This window comes from Hypomesus nipponensis, chromosome 13 (assembly GCF_054491055.1).
Source record: "Hypomesus nipponensis isolate SF chromosome 13, ASM5449105v1, whole genome shotgun sequence".
NCBI classification, from domain to species: domain Eukaryota; kingdom Metazoa; phylum Chordata; class Actinopteri; order Osmeriformes; family Osmeridae; genus Hypomesus; species Hypomesus nipponensis.
Window position 1 is genome coordinate 9,682,045 of NC_140373.1, and position 20,551 is coordinate 9,702,595.

At 47.4% G+C, this 20,551-nt stretch overlaps 1 protein-coding gene across 1 annotated transcript; it reads right to left on the minus strand.

Moving 5' to 3' along the window:
* Positions 1-4,399: 4,399 nt before the first annotated feature.
* Positions 4,400-20,544, minus strand: LOC146259936 (dynamin-binding protein-like). The gene is made up of 4 exons (XM_084670468.1): positions 20,230-20,544; positions 8,673-8,827; positions 8,335-8,457; positions 4,400-6,708 (listed from the first exon to the last, which is right to left on the minus strand). The coding sequence occupies exons 2-4, from the start codon at positions 8,815-8,817 to the stop codon at positions 4,400-4,402; spliced, it is 2,577 nt and encodes an 858-aa protein (XP_084526594.1). The 5' UTR covers positions 8,818-8,827; positions 20,230-20,544.
* Between the last annotated feature and the right edge of the window lie 7 nt (positions 20,545-20,551).

A 20,551-nucleotide genomic window follows, 5' to 3' on the forward strand; every position in this document is an offset into this window, starting at 1 on the left:
CTGGTTTGTGATTAACTAGTCACACTATGCTGAAAGAATGTGTTTTTTTATTACATAATTCTGTTAATTATCAATGTTGAGGATCTCACCTTTCAGTACACTCCAGACCAAAACAGTGTTTGTGTGTTCCTACTCCAGGGACAGTAGCTACAACACTACGACAATAATCTGTTTCCATTTCTGGTTCAGAGCTGTATTGCCACAGATGTACTTGTACAGTCTTCCCAGAACGACAGTCTGAACACAAAAAGCTCTCAACCTCTATTATGAGTGTGGTTGAGTAACTGAAAATCCCAATCACTCCTTCAACTGAGTTGAAGAACTCCCCTCAGGACAGCTCTCACGGTCTCTTGGACACACAAGGGGGACCCGGGGATATCTAAAGTGCCAGGCCTGTGCTCGGTAATGAGAGAACTTCAATTGTGGATGTGGAGCGTGAGAGGACTGGGGAAAGCACAAAAGACGAGAAGAGGAAATGAAGTTGTAGTAGTTGAGATTAAACTAAGACCCTGATACCTTTTTAATTTCAGCCAAACTGATCTCAATTAGGTGGCGGAAGAGAGAGAAAAATAGAGAGCGGCGGATAAGGGGAGAGGCAGAGAGATAGAGTGAGGTAGTTGCATGGAAAGTTGGCATGGTTTGCAGTGACACAGACTTTTCTGTATGTGTGTGTGTGTGTGTGTACGTATGTGTGTCCTTTATACATATATGTGTCTCTTAACAAAGTTTCATGGGCATTCGGAGAGTAATCATTGGAGAAAAAAAAATCGAAGAACTTAGAATTGGTCAATGAAACTAAAAATACTTGATCCTTTTAATTACACTTCTTTGGTTTTCGGTTCAGTTTCATACTTTGTACGTTCCTCCTCTCTGCGTTTCCCCTCCACACAGCTGAGAGTTAGCCCCTGTGCTGTAACAAGAAGCCGACTGTGTGGCTTCCACTCCCTGCAGAGAAACACACCCTCTCAGAGAAACACACCCTCTCAGAGAATGGAACACCACCCAGCCTGAGTGACAGTGAGTGTTTTGTGTTTGTAAAACCAGATTCATAGATAATGTGTTACTATGGCTCGAGGCTTGGCATGTGTCCTCCTTCCTACTGTGAGTAAGGTATTACACAGCATTTGATTCATTATGCTTAAGCCTGAGGGCATTATCCTTTAGCATAACATAGGAGTAGAAATGGGCACTAATATTCAATTATTTTTATATTTGAACCCGGATAAGATTTCAAACAAACCCAATAATGGTATTAGATGTAGGAGTAAAATATGAAATGAACAGTGACGGAAAAGCATCAAGTCATGTTCAGAGGCCCCTCCTCCCTGTTCCACGTCTCCAGGGAGAGAACTGTGCGGCATATTCAAGTGGCTCAGGAACATTCCTCCCCTTTCTCCATCCCTCTGTAGGAAAACACACCAAGCGGCTGAGGTGTGTGCACAGCTGTGAGGGAGTGTGTGTGTGTTTGTGTGTGTTTACCGGCGGTCTCTGGGGAGTGTGTGCATGTGTGCTAAATTGAAATTGTGTGAGTGCGGGGGCTTGTGTGTGTGTGTGTGTCGGTGTGTGTGTTCATGCATGTCTGTTAATTTGACTCTATGTCAACAAAGGAAATCCCTTGTCTCGCTACAACATGCACACATCCCAGGAATACCTTCCCAATAACTCACATCTATAATCAAATGTACAGTTACCAAATACATTGCTGCATCATATCGCTACTGACGATGAGTCTCACCACAGTCACAGAACAGTAAACCTACATTATCACAAGCAGTGACTATCAGCTTTACTCTGCAGGTACTGTAAAGAACAAACAAAACAACTGTTTAATCTCCAAATCCGTTGAAATCAGTCAACATTCTATATGAACTAGAAGACTGAGGTGAGATCTGGCCTCAGAATATCAGCTTAGCTGGCGAACATTGTCAACCTTGATGCACCCCAACTTCCCTGGCAAGCTTCACCTGGATCCTACCTGCCGTGTGATTGGACCGCTGAGCCCCTAGGACAGGTCCAAACAAGGAAGTGAGTCGCATGACGGGCCGTACCATGGCGCTCCACCACCCAGTTGTGACGGTGACGCCGGAAAGGGCCATGGTCCCCTAGAATCCACCGGCCCCCGACACACAACTGGTGTCTCTGCACTGTACTCTTCTCTCCACGAGTGAAGAAGGGATGAGGACAGGGAATGGAAGGGGTGAAGAGGGAGGGAGAGAGCGAGAAAGGGTGACGGAGGGAAAAAACAGGGCAAGGAAAGAGAGCCAGCAGGAGTGGTGAGAGCGGAAGACAGGGAGGATGGAGGGAGGGAGAGAGAGAGAGAGAGAGACAGAAAGAGAGAGAGAGAGAGAGAGAGAGAGAGAGAGAGAGAGAAAGGGAGAGAGAGATAGAGAGGGAGAGAGAGAGGGAGAGAGAGAGAAAGGGAGAGAGAGATAGAGAGGGAGAGAGAGAGGGAGAGAGAGGGAGAGAGAGAGGCCCACGTGTACAGCTTCCCCCCTCCCTATGATCCAGGAATGCACCTCGCACCTAGGTGAAAGAGGTTGGGCCTTCGCAGACAGCATTCTACACCTCACCAAAAAGGGGAAAACAATTAAGGGCCAATTAGCTGTTGAGACGGTGGTGATAAATCAGCCAAGTCCACCAATGGCCGAAGCACTGACCTTGTGACCCTGCCCTTCTGTTCTTACAGCTTATTATCATGTTCATGTCAGACATATTGAGTACAAGCAGACATATCTGGGCCAAGTGCATCTTATATAAAGTCACTCGGTTTGATTTGAAAATTGAAAAATCAATTCCTTGTGGTGTGACATTAGCTAACATGTTTAGCAAATTCTACACAAAGTTCAGGACTAGAGTGAGTTCTGCCATTAGCACTGTATTTGCAGTGCACCGTGGGAGAGAAACTGTCTGTCTGTCCAATAAATCACACAAGTCTTTGGCCCAGTTCCACCTCTTTCCCTCCTCCAACCCTACAAATGTGAAATAACAAAGGCTAACAGCCCACAGTACCATATACACCAATTCAATCAATGAAAACATAAGGATCATGGATATGGATCCAGGCCAAGGACACATATTCAGAGAGTGTGGTCTGATTGCCTTATGGTGGCTGGGCATGGGACGGTGTCTGTAGAGACGCCAGTCTTATCTCGCCAAAGACAAATCCAGTCCACGTTCACTGCATGCTACAAGACCATGATGAGTCATTTCACAGGAAGTAGACTCTTAAACACGGGTGTTTTCACACAACAAGCCACACCTTGACTGGAATGATGACCATGGCTGCCACCCTGACATACAGATAACAGTTTATTAGACGTGGACTCCAAAAACGTTACAGGAACTCTGGTCTGTGACGAATCATCGCTGATCCTTGTTTTATACCCGCTTGTCACCAGAGGCCAAATGACACCCAACAAAGACGATGATGAAGCAAATCAAATTCAGTCCATTTAAAACAGTTCAAATGATGGACGGGCACAAAAAATATACATTCACTCATTCACAGGACAAAAGCACGGCCACACCTACACGCACGCACACTCACACACCCACACCATACTTTATTCAAACACCATCTCTATCTGTGGTTTAGGAATATTGCCAGGTGATACAGCTGCCCAGTTAATCAAATAATTCCATTAGATTAGTGTGTGTGTGTGTGCGTGTAGCCTACAAATCTGTGTCCAACTGTGACAATGTTCCTGTGATAAGAAAGATTCCTGGAAATTGAACAATTAGGTCTGATCCTAAGCTCAGAAACAGACAGTCTTTCCTCTGACCATTCTCCTACCAAGAACTTAACCCTTCCCAGGAAACGCTGGCCTCTGGCTGTCCTAGGATCAGTGTTGTCAGTAAACTAAGCAAACCTCCAAGCTCACTTAACCTGCTCTGAGGTCAGTGTGTTAACAATCTTTGTGCGGCTAACTTAAGCTGCCTCTGGCAGTCACTGTAAACTGTTGAAGATGGTCGTCGGCAACATCTTGTTGTCCCAGGACTTCTTGTTCAGACTTGTGTTCTTGTGCTGGCACAGTTTTCAGGAAAAGATTATCACAGCCTTGACTGTAACCTTTCCTACAGTGAGCTTAATGTTTGCTTGGCTTTTCTTCTTTGTTGTGGGGGTGTAGGGTTTTGTTGGAATAAGCCTATTCTGGTATCAGTGTAACCCCTGGTAAGCATTGTAACACATTGTTCTGTCGTTTTGCGAATGCTGTTGCGTGACTGCAGTGTGAACAAACAAACTCAAATGTCTCTATAAAATCAAAGCCCACGGTTTATTGTCAAATAAATATACATGTGTGATTTTTTCCCGGTCAGTCTGAACTCCTAGCTTCTCGCTGCTCCAAGGCCTTCCCGTTAACAAGCGCTGGTCTGAGATCAGCCCCGTCTCCCATCCACCTCACCGCCCGTCGGTCTTACCTCGCAGCTGCTGCTGTTCCAGGGCCAGGGTCTCCAGGGTGTAGGAGCAGAACTCCAGGTTCTCCATGGCCTGCAGCCGGGCCGCCTCGTCCTCCTCGTCCTCCTCCTCCTCCAGCATGGCCGTCAGCTCCTGGGCAGTCTGGGCGTAGGCCTCCATGTCTCGCTCCACCTCCTGCAGCCGCAGCAGAGCCTGGTAGCGCTCCTCCCGGCTCCGCTCGCTCTCCCTCTCCGCCTCCAGCTCTGCCTGCAGTGCCTCCTCCGCCCGCAGCTGCCGCTCGGCCTCGCGCTCCTGGCGGGCGGCCAGGTCGCCGTAGGCGGGCTCCTCGTCCTCGGGGCTGTAGAAGACGGGGCCGACGAGGGGCGGCGGGTGGGCAGAGCTCTGGCGGGGGAAGGGGGGCGGGGGGCGGGGAGCGGGGCGGGCGGGCTTGTAGGGAGCCGGGGCGGGGGGGCGGAGGATCCGGGGGCGCGGGGGAGGGGGGCGGAGGGTCTTGCGGCGCTCGAGGGAGGAGGACGCGGAGTTGGAGCGGGCGGAGGAAGGTAGGAGGAAAGACAAAGGGGAGTGAGTAGAGCCGCGGATTATGTCACTCTCACTGCTGAAGTCCAGGATGGAGTAGTGTCGAGACACGCTGGCCTTGTGACCGCTGTCGCCACCGCCGGAATCCCTGGTGACGTCGCTGGCGACGCTTCCGCTGTCACCCGGCCCGCGCCCCCCCAGGCTCTTCTCGAACTCCAAGAGCTGCTGGGATAGTTTGGTCTCCAGGTCGCCGGCGGACGTCGCCAGGGTGTCCATGGTGAAGGAAGCAGGCAGGAGGCCGTTCAAGCCCCGCCCCTTCTGCAAGGACCGCCCCCTGCGGTCGCCACTGACACCCGTCACCAAATCAGCATCGTTGATGCTGGAGTGACGAGTCAGTTTCTTCTGTCTGTGGACCTCTACTAGCCCAAGTAACGCCTTGCCAATACTAGCGCCTTTTCCATTACTGGTGGCACCGTCTGTTGGTGAGCTCTGGTAGTGTCCATTATCTTTTGACCAGGCAGGCAGTGAGCTGTGTAGATTGAGGCTTAGAGCTCGTTTAAAAGGGTGGGCAGCTTCAGGATAGCTAGCCCTGCTACCGTTCGTGCTGTTAGCATTGTGGCTAACGTGGTGCCTGTGGCTAAGCGCCGGCAGGCTAGGCCGAAGGGGAAGCCTGGGCTTCGCATGAGGAGCTGAGCTGGGTCTCTGGGGCCCTCGCTGGGCAGGAGCTGCTGGCCTATGGGGCAGTGGCTCGGTCCTCCTCCTCCTTTCCTCCCTGTCCTGAGTACGAGTCCCGGAGCTCTCCGGTACCGCCCGCTCGCTAACCGCATCTTGTTGCCATTTCCGCTCCTCCTCAGCCCTCTCAAAGTAGTCGAGGTCCCACACCGTGTGGTCCTCTTGAGGCGTCCATTCGGAGCCATACTCCGGACCGCTATGGTCCTGTAGGCCGGAGCAATACTCTGAAGGATAGCCGCTCTCCTCCTCCTCCTCCTCCTCCTCTCCTCCCGTCGTTTCGACAACAGTCTTCATTTCTTCGGTCGCGTGCCGCCCGTCATCCTCCATCTTGATGAAGCGGTGCGGGAAGATGCCCCGCCTCCCGCGCAGCTCCCCCTCCAGCCAGCCGTCCTCTGTCCTGCCCAGCACGCGGATCCGCTCGCCCACGTCAAAGTCCAGCTCCCCCGCGTCGATCGCCCGGAACTCGTACAGCGCCACTCCGTAAACCCCCTCTTCCTCTTCCTCCTCCTCCTCCCTGTGCTCCTCCACACGTTCATAGCCCTCTTTCTCCCCTGCTTCCTCCTCCTCCTCCTCAATTCCATCCCCAGCGTCAAAGGGGTCATAGTTCAACGGTTCAGGGTCGTAGTGCAAACTGTCAGCCTGGTAGTTCTCTGGATCTGGTTCTGTATCATGGGGGGACCTGAGGGGGCCCAAGAGCTCCACAAACCCCTCTGGGAACATCCCCCTCCGCCCGTCCAGCTCCCCCTGAAACCAACCTGGCTCTGGGAGGCCGGTGATGGTGATGAGGTCCCCCTCGCGAAAGTCCAGCTCTTCGTGGAGCTGTGCGTGGAGGCCCATGAGGGCCCGGGCCTGTCCCAGGGCGTAAGGGGGGAGCTCGGAGGCCTGGGCCTGGGCAGAGCGCTCGGAGAGCTGCCTGGAGCGCCCCGACAGGTGGAGCTCCTTGACGCACGACGCGGGGAAGACGCCACGGGTGCCGCAGAAACTCCGCCCTCTCTGCCAGGCGCCCACGCTGTCGGCTCCGCTCTCTCCAGCGACTATGTCGCCTAGAATAGGGATAAGTGAAAGTAGCATTCAGAGTTTTAATTATATGAAGAATAAATGTGGTTTGAACTGGTAGAGGAGGAAAATAACAGAGGGGTGAGAGAAAGTTAGGGAAAGAAAAAGCGATTTGAAGATTTGAAAAGGGATTGACAAGATTGATAGAGGTAAAGAGTAGGGTAGAGTAACAGAGAGATGAAAATATGATGACGGATCACAATTTAAGGGGATAAACTGGGATAAGCTGTTCCTTAAAATCTTCCAAGTAACGTTGGCCATTCACAAAGCAAACTAATGGAATGTTATTTGACATTTCCAAGAATTAGAACAAAAAAAGATCTGAAATTCCATAACTGGGTCTATATGACCATACATATGACCACAAAGAGGCCATTGTTTGAATCCTAAACTCCTCCCGTTCCTGGTGGTGGGGGGTCACTCCTGGGGTAACAAAAGGCCCCAACACTGCCTCCAACTCAAACTAAAATGGACTCAGTTTTACTTACAACCTTCAGAGAATTAGGGAAATGGAATGTCCGCTAAAAGTCAAAAAGGTCACATTCCAGGAGCGTAGACTCCACCTTCCATTGTGTCTGAACCATAAACGGGGGCACCACTCGTGTGGAACATTACGCCAGACAGGAAACAACACTTTAAATTACAGACATCCAATGTGCTACATTTGGCACAATCCAACAGGACAGGTTGTTCAGTTATATTCAGGTAAATTACTATTCTGAAATATAAAGAGTTTGAGTACAAGTTCAAGCTACGGTATGATAGACGATATTTAAGGACGATGTTTAGGGGGAGTCATTGTGCACCACATGCCACAGAAACTCAACTGTAAACTCAGCTGTAATAGTGAAAACACTATTTCAGTCATTTGCAAGGATGCTTTCACTCGGTAAACAGTAGGAATAGACTACAAACACAGAGACTGAGAAGACAAACAACAAAAGCACCTGAATTGCTTTCTTTTGAAATGTCTTGACTCCTTATGGGAGAATTAGTGACACCTAGTGGAACGTTTTCTAAACGTTGGCGCCATCGGTCAGCTCGATAACGGTTCAAGAAAAAGATACAAAAGTTGATAAATAAATGTAAGAAAACCACTGGCTGTCACAGACCAATCATTATGTGTCCTTGGCAGCATAATGATGTTCTGTATAATGATTCACATGTTCTACATCGAGATAAAGCAGGGTAAGCCATCTGTATTCTGTTTATAGCAAAATAATGAGAATGTCAGGTGGAAATTCCATTGATTCGGAAATGTCATCTATCTCTGGGTTGTTTTATGTAGATTGTGATATTGTGAATCATTATCACACATGGTCATAGCTGAAGTTCTGAGGCCTTGAGTCATCCTTCTAGAAAAGACTATGGTACTACTTCCTACACAGACAGATTTATGGGACACACCATGCCTACTGTAAAACATCTTCAACACTTTACCTTGGTACAAGGACATTAAGATCCTTTCAACAAGCAGCGTTAGGCTGAGTGGAAAAATATCACTTGTTAGATACAGAACTGCTATACTAGGACAATATAGCTTAAATGTGTGTGTATGTGTGTGTGTGTGTGTGTGTGTGTGTGTGTGTGTGTGTATATATTTGTATCCCTACCTCTCTTAAGTGGGAGGGTGCCTGGTTCTGCAGAACTGAAGTCATTGATGCATACGTAGAGTTCCTCCTCTGGCTTGGTGCTGGGGATAGTCACCGCCTCCACAAAAGTGGTGGGAAACTGACCTAGGATGGAGAAGGAAACACGGACAGAAAGAAGGAGAAAGAAACTGTTTAAGAATGAATCCCAATCAAGTGTAAAGAAAACCTGCTAATACTCAAGAAACCTTGGAAGGATACTCCAATTCTTCTTTTGTCTCCTAAAAAGTACTTGGAAGAGTGGTCTGTGAGTTCCTAAAACCTTTTTGAGTTCTGCTATGTCATTGACCCCTTTCCCTCACCTGTGACTCCATCCTTGTTGCCGAGCAACCAGAACTCGTCCACCACGCTGAGCACTTCGATGACGTCACCAGGGAAGAGGGGCAGCTCCTCGGAGACGCTGGGGAGGAACTCAAACACGGCACGGACCACCGACCCTGCCTCCATCACTCATCCCCTGGAGAGAGGGAGAGGAGGAAGAGGAGGAGGGGGAGGAGGAGGAGGAGGAGGAAGAGGAGGAGGAGGAGAGAGAAACAGCCAGAGAGAAAGAGGGAAAAGAGAGAGGGTTAGACAGAGAGGGAGGGGGAAAAAAGAATGTGAGAATTGAGAGTTGAGCTGAGCGTTAAAGATAGCTGTTCAGGTCCCTATTCACACGGAGCTACTTAAATGTTAAGGGCCCTTGTATTCTTCTTAGAACTTTCATCAAAGAAAGTTGGTCTGCTTCACAGAGAAAAAGAAAGCATTGTTTTTCAGGAGACCAGAGGCCTCGTGTTGTATCCTGTACCTCTGCTTCTCATTAGGATTCATTTCTCCACTAGGTGTCTCAAATCACCCACAGAAGGAACCGACACAGACTGCAGTATACACAGAATACAGACAGCTGTATTCTGTTATCATGACAGCAATACACAGGAGATTGTTCCTGGCTTTACACTGTGAGTCTCTTGGACTGAACATTGGTGCATTGTTACTGAATGAGCTGTGGACATTACCACATTAGATCAATGTCTACACTCCCTGACTCCCTTGAGTATATGACTGGGTGGGGTCAAGAACTATCCAAGTTTATGGATTAACATGAGTCATAAACTAATTGCTATGAGACAGAGTACAACATGTGTGTGTGTGTGTGTGTGTGTGTGTCTGTGTGTGTGTGTGTGTGTAGTGTGTGCATATGTACATGTAATTTCCTTGACTGCCACGTTTGAGTTATCACACAAAGAAATCCATCAACTTAAAATTTCCTCGGATGCAATTTGGCCATTCCTCACCTAGGCTATAGGAAGAAATAATATCTACTAACCAAAAGATAGCCTCGTAAATTGATTCAACAAGAGCGCAATAACACCAGAACTACAAAATGATGCAATATTCCCCGGCTCCAATCAGCCCATCCCAGAAAACAGAACAACAGAACACTTGGTGTGGATGGACTCGTTGAAAAGGCAATTGAAAAAGAACGACAGAGAGGGAAACGAGAGAAGATGGCAGTAGTTTGTCTACCTCAATGGCTCCTCTGTCTGGTCCCGTAGACTGGGGAGAGGAGGGGGGGAGAGAGGGGGGGTAGCGGCAGTATTTATTCCCAGCCAAGAGTGTCTCTGACTGGGGAGCGAGGGGGGTCAAGTAACCATGGATGTGGTTCTCTGGTGGGGATGTGTGACCTGTCAGTGATGGAAGAGTGTGTGACAGCGCAACCCTGTCGCCATGGTGGAGGAATGACGTGTGTGTTTATGTGAGGAGGGTGTGCATGAAAGTCTCCATGAGTACAGGTCTTCCCGTGTGTGTGTGTGTGTGTGTGTGTGTATGTATGCGTGCGTGCGTGTCCTTACATGTGGTGAAGGTTAGGGAGTACGGTTTCAGCCAAACAGAACAGAGATCACGGTTCAGGGCGGTGGGTAGGAACACAACACCCCAGTGTTTTAAAGACACACTGAAACCCACTGTAACTCTAACCAGCCTATTAGCTCATTCACACCATAGGGACTTCACAGAACTGCTAACTCACCTCATTCGCTATTCTATAGGCAGGTTGAATGACATTATGTCCTAACCATTGAATGACACAGGATCACATTAGTTCATCTCCTTAATTAGGAGGATTGGGGAGTAGTGTAAGAAGAGCGCTCAAGGCTTCCATTTTCATTTGCTGCTTGACTGATCACGTAGGATGAGGGCCGAGCAAAATCATGAAAAGTTCCGGACACAGCCCTGAGTTGGAGTAGGTGTGTTCGTTCATTCCAGCCAGATTACCAGGACGAGTCTTAACATGAAGAGTTGCAACACCGTAGCTCTTACGCTCGGCGCAGACAATCAACATCGTGTTTAGATTCAGTGACAAGGTATCCACCTCTGCTGGTGTCCTCAAACACCCGTGTCCCAAGACACTAGAAGAACCTGACGAGCGCTTGATTTGGACTGCCTTGACTAGCATTTGCAGCTTCAAAATTCATCCACGCCATATACCGTGTGCCCTTTTGCCCCTTCAAATATTTGAGCCAAGTGTTAACCCAAGTCTTATTAAATATAGTCCAATTCTCCAGATAGAAGAGACCAGTGGACCAAGAGCCTCCTTTCCAATTGTGATACAAGTTGTTGCTTTCAGAACTAGTTTACAGTGTTGGCATTCCAGTTAGGTAATGATAAGGCCACCTTTCCCTTTAAACTCCTATAAGGAATATGGCTGTGTGATTTGAAGAAAGAATCAACTCAGCGTTGAACATGTGCGCAGTTCCACACGAATATCTCAAAGCTTTCAAAAACCAAAACATGCCCTAATTACTATGTAATCAGTCCGGGGCCATCGCTATTGGTTTGTGGTACTTAGCCTGTTGCCACAAGTACCATCCTAGGAGCTGGAGAGTACGTTAAGGATTCGACAGACTAAAGCCCCCCACCTCCCCCCCCAAAAAAACACTTTCAAATAGCTTATGCTAGGCTATAGTGTACTGTACCTCTAGGGAGTAACTTGGAGGGGGACCTCAGACGCAGCAGTAATCCCTGCTCATGGCAGCTGGCACCAGACAAGCGTATTAGTGTTATTCTTAGGTCTGTGTGTCAGTGTGCAGTGTGACTCCCCCATGCTGCTCACCAAGCACATGACCACAACTTCACCTCTGTAGCACGGATCTCCAACCTGCTCCACGGCGAGGCCTGGGATTGGCCGAATACGTGACGTGCGCCACTGGACTTTCTGGAATTTTTTATAAGCTGCTGGGTCACTCGAATGTTGGTCAAACTTTTTTGTCTCCTGCTGTAGTTGTGAAACCTGTATGCATGACAGATACTTCAACCGGAAATTGAGCCCACAGACAAAAATGAACTATGTGGAGGTGCTTCCTGCGCTCCCAGGCGTACTCTGGTGCATCATCTACAGCTGCACACTTGCTGTACAGTACAGTATGGGCTAACTGAGAAAGAAGAGAGACAGCACGTCTCGACTAGAATAATGGTTTGTTTATGCGGCATGCAACTGCCTAGCTGCTGCAATGCAGGTTGACTTTTCTATGTGGATGTGTTTTGTGCTCTGCCTGGGTAGATTACTGCAAGTCTCGAGACCAGTTAACAAACAACGTGCAAAGTACAGAACGAAAATGTGAATATGGGTTAGCAATAGCAGTTAACCAGCCATCTAAACGACTGCAAAAAAATACGTCATATGCTGGGTACTCTCTCGCACAGTAACACAGATATTAGGAAGTGAGATTGATGACGACAACATGGTTAAAATAATTCCCCTTTATCACGACAAGTTGGGAGAGCCTCTAGCAACTCAAAATGGTTCACTTTGAACCAGAGTGAATTATGGCTGGGATATCCTTCAGGGGAAATCAGCCCCTTACAATCTGAGGGAGACAGAGACAGTCACGTTGGAATTTTATTTATGATCCCGATAAGACACAAGGCATGACTCCTCTTTCCCCACCAAGAAAAGGCCCCTCATAGAAAGACAGCATTCATCAGAGCAGCACACCAACAGACCAGCCAACAGACCAGCCAACAGACCAGCCAACAGACCAGCCAACAGACAGCCAACAGACCAGCCAACAGACAGCCAACAGACCAGCCAACAGACCAGCCAACAGACCAGCCAACAGACAGCCAACAGACCAGCCAACAGACCAGCCAACAGACAGCCAACAGACCAGCCAACAGACCAGCCAACAGACAGCCAACAGACCAGCCAACAGACAGCCAACAGAGAGAGAGAAAGAAAGAAAGAAAGAAAGAGAGAGAGAGAGAGAGAGAGAGAGAGAGAGAGAGAGAGAGAGAGAGAGAGAGAGAGAGAGAGAGAGAATGAGACTGGGTGCCAATTGGCACCATCCTGGAGAAAGTAGCAGGGTTACGATAGACAGCTAAGTCAACAGAGGTCTCACACATGCATAGGCTGCACACACACACACACACACTCACACGCGCACACACACACACTCACAGCTGACAGGGGGACAGAGCAGCAACTGTGTCTAACACATAGGGGGTATGGTGACTGGGCATAACCAATGACAGTGTTTGTGAGTGTGTGTGTTCCTTCTATTGAGGGTTATCAAGACAATGATCAAACCACTTCCTGTCTAAATAAGACCCTAGGGCCAGCCTTCACAGATGATTTCCTAACCTCTCGTCTGAGAAAAACACTGATTTTAGATCAGCATTTTGGGGGGAAAGGTAATCTTGCTTGGTTATCAGTACTCAGGAATTCTAAAACGTGACTGGGATTGGTCTCTTCCTGCAGGCAGACCCTACATGTTGAGCACCTATCCACGTTGATCTTCTCCTGACTGGTGTCTCACTCTGGCTCTCTTTTCATCCCATCCTCTTTCCCGAATCATCCTTTCTTCATGGGAAGGAATTTTGACCAAGACTACCTTGCTGAGGACCTTACATTAGTAAACGTGGTTACAGAGGTGTGTGTGTGTGTGTGTGTGTGTGTGTGTTTGTGTCTCCCGTGGGTGCATTTGTTTGGGGCTGGACTGTGTGGGCAACCTGATCTGCTGACTAGCCATGTTATTTATTGAACAGGGCCCATCTCATGCCAACAATGAAGCCGTAGCTTCTCTCTGTCTGAGCTACATCACACACACACACACACAGCTGTAGAACTCACTAGAGGGGTCTGGTTCGGCCACTGTTGTCTTTTTATTTTCCTGATAGCTTGTTTACCGGCTGCTCATTGTTGTGTTCCCTTACAGAGTGCTGCATCCACTGAAACTTATTCAGTTAAAAGCAAATGTGTCCCAACAGGTGGCGGCAGGTTCTGGATCATTCTGGACATGAAACAGTGGACAGTTGTGCTGATCTTTCAGTGGTCTTTCAGCATGTGTGATCGGGAGGTAACAAGAGCTCTGTCTGGCTAGCAGTTGGTCTAAAGGACTCATGGAGAAAGCCAGCTAGCCGTGCCTCTGAGTGTTCCTTACATAGGTCCAGTGTTTCTCCTGATTGTGACTTCATGTGTTTTGTAACAATGGAAGTGCAACACAAATGGATATCTGAGTTAAGTCTAGTTAGGGGTGTGAGCACAATGGATTGGACTACTTTTTAAAAGAAATACGGCCTATAAGACTAACATGATAAAATATAGGTTTTTAGAAAGGCTTGTAACACCTTCATACAGCACTTATTGAATGTAAACATTACCAACAGACCTGCATAACATGGCATATAAAGCATTGAGCTGTCTATATAGCCTAGGCTAGTTCATTTGTTTTAAATTTGATTAGATCTGGCAGTCGAAGCACTTGCAGTCTCCTGATACAAACAGTCTACTTTATGTGCATTTCAATGAGATTAGAACATCACGGAATGACTTCAACTATTGTCACAAACACATCTGGCAAACCTAGTTAAAGAGCCAAGTTAGCTTGGCTTAAAAACAACAAATCTGGCAACCCTTTAGGTACTCCTCTTGTCTTTCGTCAGGATCACTGTCATGCAGGCCTCATCCACGGACTCTCTGCGGACACGTACAAACATGGACATGGATATTCACCAGGACATGCGCAAACCAGCACAGACTGACTCAAACACACACACAAGGAAGTCAAACCAGCAGATGAACACTTCTGCACGAGAACAGACACAAGCGTATTATTACACACACCAAACACAGACATCTTTATCCTTTTTCCACCATTACTAATCTGCTGACCTAAAACGGGAGAATCCAGCTTCATCCCTCCACCTCAATCCCCCTCTCACACGTCCTACCTCTCCACTCCTCCACCTCAATCCCCCTCTCACACGTCCTACCTCTCCACTCCTCCACCTCAATCCCCCTCTCACACGTCCTACCTCTCCACTCCTCCACCTCAATCCCCCTCTCACACGTCCTACCTCTCCACCCCTCCACCTCAATCCCCCTCTCACACGTCCTACCTCTCCACTCCTCCACCTCAATCCCCCTCTCACACGTCCTACCTCTCCACTCCTCCACCTCAATCCCCCTCTCACACGTCCTACCTCTCCACTCCTCCACCTCAATCCCCCTCTCACACGTCCTACCTCTCCACTCCTCCACCTCAATCCCCCTCTCACTCGTCCTACCTCTCCACTCCTCCACCTCAATCCCCCTCTCACACGTCCTACCTCTCCACTCCTCCACCTCAATCCCCCTCTCACACGTCCTACCTCTCCACTCCTCCACCTCAATCCCCCTCTCACACGTCCTACCTCTCCACTCCTCCACCTCAATCCCCCTCTCACACGTCCTACCTCTCCACTCCTCCACCTCAATCCCCCTCTCACACGTCCTACCTCTCCACCCCTCCACCTCAATCCCCCTCTCACACGTCCTACCTCTCCACCCCTCCACCTCAATCCCCCTCTCACACGTCCTACCTCTCCACTCCTCCACCTCAATCCCCCTCTCACTCGTCCTACCTCTCCACTCCTCCACCTTCATCCCCCTCTCACACGTCCTACCTCTCCACTCCTCCACCTCAATCCCCCTCTCACACGTCCTACCTCTCCACTCCTCCACCTCAATCCCCCTCTCACACGTCCTACCTCTCCACCCCTCCACCTCAATCCCCCTCTCACACGTCCTACCTCTCCACTCCTCCACCTCAATCCCCCTCTCACACGTCCTACCTCTCCACTCCTCCACCTCAATCCCCCTCTCACACGTCCTACCTCTCCACTCCTCCACCTCAATCCCCCTCTCACACGTCCTACCTCTCCACTCCTCCACCTCAATCCCCCTCTCACACGTCCTACCTCTCCACTCCTCCACCTCAATCCCCCTCTCACACGTCCTACCTCTCCACTCCTCCACCTCAATCCCCCTCTCACACGTCCTACCTCTCCACTCCTCCACCTCAATCCCCCTCTCACACGTCCTACCTCTCCACTCCTCCACCTCAATCCCCCTCTCACACGTCCTACCTCTCCACTCCTCCACCTCAATCCCCCTCTCACACGTCCTACCTCTCCACTCCTCCACCTCAATCCCCCTCTCACACGTCCTACCTCTCCACTCCTCCACCTCAATTCCCCTCTCACACGTCCTACCTCTCCACTCCTCCACCCCTACAGACTAGGCTGGACCCTGGGGTTGTTCCCCTCTTCTTTCAATCCTTCTTTCCCTTTCACTCTCATGGGAAAACCACAGTATGTAGAGGGGACTTCCTTGAGAAACGCCCAATGGAAAATACACAGCCTGTGTATCATTATCATTACTGATGGTCTGTGCATCACCTCTTGATTAGTCTCTCTCTCACTACTTCCCTCACTCTCAAGACCGCCTTCAGATTATCTGTTATTCTTTCTCTGGAGCAGAATATCGAGCATTTCTCTGAATCCATTTTCATTCCCCCCTCCCGTGCCCTCACTCTGTCTACAGATCTTTCTTTCCACTAGATTTATATCTGTGCTAGTTCCCCCTCTCCTTCTCTGTCGACATTCCCAGTATTTCCTCATTCCACTCTCCAACTGTGTGCGAGTATATTTAGGCTTATATCACACAAGTAGACCAATACACACACTCTCTCTTTCACACACACACACACACACATACACATACTAGGCCCAGATTGAGAGGAGCATTTTGGGATGGAAACCATGGCATACAAAACACACACAGCATACAAATACAAACACTGTGGGGAAGAGCACTTCTCTTCCATAAACATTCCCACCTCCAGGATGAATACGGACTCGCTAGCTGGACCATGACGACGTTGCCATGGAGACAGGGTTATGTTTGGAAGGCATTGGGTTTTTCCTAAAGGGCCCGAGAGGTATCCGAAGATATACCACACCCTAAAGTAGAATTCAGGACGAGCATTGATGATGTTACTTATTTTCAGAGGTTCATGTCAAGATTCTGTGAAACTGTTTACAAAGCAAAAACGTTGGCAAATATAACATGCTTCATACTTAGGAGTTTTCTTAACACCAAGTGAAGTGGGAATTATTCATATTTTGGCACGTAAATGCAGCGTTGTAAAGTTCTGTGATCTGTTTATGTGTAAAAGTCATTCCTGTCATTCCACAATAAGGGTTCTAATCATGTCAGAGTAATGTCAGCCATATCCTGGAGACAGACCTTGAGATATGTAGTTATTCTTAAAACATGTCATGCTAACCCACAAGTTCCCATAACTTGGCTTCTCAGTATCCTCACATATATATATATATATATATATATATATATATATATATATATATATATATATATATATATATATATATATATATATAGGGCTTTGAAGAAGAGAAATAGGGGCTTGTACTACACAGCAAGTTCAACATACCTAGGATTTATTTTCGTTAGCTGGCTTCACTAAACCTAACAACCACCATCCCACACAAGCAGTGTCACGACGGTGGTTACCATCTTGTTACCTCAACCCAGGTTTTCCCAATCTAGCGGTGAGCACTTTCTCATCAAAGGGGCGGTGTTTGTGATCTACCCTGGTATGACGTGAACCACCATTGCGACACTAAAGTTACCTCGCTAATCCCAAATGCTGCTTGGTGATGTAGGAACATTGTGTATGGTTCTCTAATGTCACATGTGGACAACTAGGAGACCTCATAGCACTAGAGGAGCATAATGCTCTTCCTCAAGGCCTGCTCGGTATGCACAGTCATGCTAAGTAGGCCTAATTTGTTTGGTCTAGGCATTGGACCAAATGAGCGCACACACTCTCCCTCACTGTCTCTCTCCAGTTCCCCCTCTCCCCTTCTCTAAACAAAAAAAAGACCCTCCACTACCCACCATAACTCTTCTCTGTCTTCAGACAGGGAGACAAAAGGGAAAGCCAGTTTTCCAAATGCCACATTCATTCTGGCCCTTCTTCTTCTTCTTCTTCTCCTCTTCCTGCTTCTCTATATCAGCATGAGGCCATTTCCCAGCATGCATGTGGACAGCATACGGAAGATGATCTAGTGGGCCAACTTGTTGCTAACTGACCCATTCCGATAATGCAAAGCACTGCATCATTATTGTGGAGACTATGATGTTCATCCATATGTCTGTCTATGTCTGTGGGGCTTGCTGCTTGCCTGTCTGCCTCACATCCCATGTTGCACATTGAAGTCTACTCTATGTGTATGACTTGAGAGAGAGTTTTAGGTTTGTGTAACCCTTTAAAGCAGTGGTCTTCGACCCTGGTCCTCAGGGCCCACTGTCCTGTGTGTTGGAGATGTTTCCCTGCTCCAACACACCTGATTCACTTGAATTGTCATCAGGTTATCGTTATCATCAGGCTCCTGCAGAGCTTGATAACAACCATTCATGTGAATCAGGTTTGTTGGAGCAGGGAAACATCTCCAACACACAGGTCAGTGGGTCAGAGGGCATTGGGACCAGGGTTGAAGACCACTGCTTTCAATGGGCTAGTAAGTTAAATTTAGACCCAGGGATAACTATAAAAAATAAATAAATAAATAACAAATTATGAAGAACTATTGTTTAAGGGTCTTGGACTGACACCATATCATGAACTTTATCAGTAGCTTTGTGGCAAACTGTTTCAATCCTTACTTATCCTTACATTTGTACACAACTATCAATTTAGTAAATGCCTTTATCCAAATTCATGTACCAAATGAAAGGGCATATCGTAAGTGCAGCAGATGGTCATTGAGTCTACAAGGGCATTACAGTGTGTATAAAAAGGTCAAAACGAACATACTACAAAGACAAAAGTATCATCAAGAGTCCTGCCCTTTCTGTCTTCCACTCCCCTGCTCTTCCTCTTCTTTAACTTTCAGCATTAGCAGAACATCTAATTTCCCAGGTGAAATAAGCAGCTTGTTTTATTTCCGCTAATTTCATTTGCTTTTCAGCTGCGTGAACTGATCTTCTGCTCTCTGTGGAATGCAAGGAATGTTCTAGTCTTGATTTTGTTGAGGAGCTCCAGATCTATGTCGGTTGTTGCGTAAGCTAAATCAAAACCACAGAGTCAACAACAGAAGAAAATGCATTAAGCCTTCCATGGCAACGCTTTGTAGTGTCTGCTATCCTGCTATCTGTATGAGAAGTACAGCATAGTACAAAATGTATCCAATAGACTGTATTTACACCACTACAGGGTTCTGAATGTTTAGACTCATTTGTATAGGCTATATGTTACTGTATATTTTACAGACCCACACAATGTTACAAGACACTGTTGCTTAGTTTAATAAATAATTTAGCCACCACAGGTTCAGCCAAATAGTCTCTTCTCAAATGATAACTGGCTGCCAACAATTGAGTCTCATTCAATGTGTTTTGCACTGTAGGGATAACCAAGGATGCCACCGTAAATCAATGGACTGCAGACCAGATACAACATTAAGGGGCTGCAACTGGATACCCCTTCCCAATCTAGCAAGGGACAAGTTGCATAGTAAGCTGTAGACCTGTCATCAGAAACATCTCTATACTCTAGCACAGAAAATATTGAGAGGTTCAGGCATATTCCTTGAGGGTTTAGGTTGGTTGAGGGGCAGTTCTATGGGCGTATGTGAAGCCCTCTGTGACATGCTTGCGTGTAAAAAGGGCTATACAGATACATTTGATTTGATTTGATATTGAAGGGATCCTGCCAAAATTTGCATAAAATCTGCACTAGACATATGAACAAGACAAACAGGAAAAGCTTTCAATAAAATGGGAGATTAAACGATTACACTATCCCCAGCCTTTCAAACAGAAAGCTCAAGGGATGTTTATGAATACCTGCTTTCCTATTCTCTCTTTTTCCAGGGCTGGTGGAAAACGGAGGTGCATCGTTAGATTCCGACTTGACCTGGCTGTGAAACTTGTCGTAGATTTGTAGTAGTACATATATTACTGGATCTATCTGGTTCTATTTCAATTAATTGATGTATCTACGTAAGCCTACGTGTATGCACCCGGTGGAACAACTGGTGACAAAAAACAGGTGATCTACTAAAAAGGTACACATCTCAACTCTCTGATGGCCAACCTGGAAGTTGAGTTGACACAACCACCATCTATAATTTAGACAGTCTGGCCACGTCCACTTTTGCTTCCCAACATAGCAATGCAGCTATGGTTGTTTTGAGTAGCCTATGTTACTTAATCCAATAGAGTTTGATAGAATACGCATAAAACAGAGTTTGTTGCTTTTGAGTTTGTTGTAGCCTATCACAAATGTCAAGGTAGTGCATCAACATTATGTAAAATGTTTTAACACCGAGTTACATACCCTATGAATACCTATGTTTTAGACCTTAAGCATTGCAGAAATAATTGGACAGTTATGTAAATTCAACAGAAAGTGCTTGTTGCCGTGTTGGGTGACGTTTCTTCGGTTGCCGACATGATGCGTTGTAACTTTGCAAGCGAATATATTTGTTGTTTAAACATTGATGAAAACAAACAAACATGATTCAGAATTATCTTACCTGTAGTAGGCTACGTGATTGTCCTGTTTATTGTACGTTACACGGTACAGTTAAAATCCAGTGAAGCAAGAACTTTGGCCGTTTTGGGGTTAGTGTTACTGTCTCTAGATTTCCATCAGACGTCTTCGAACATTAAGCAAATTCATTTTGTCAAGCTACAAAGAAAAATACTGAATTACTTTGTATTTCATTATGCTCACACTGTCTACGGACACTGGTAACTACAGTGTCATTGTCGAAATCAGCTGTCATATCCTAGAAGTTTGAGTCACAGGGTCGATCCTCCGTGCTCTCCATGCTGACATCAACACACACCACCGCC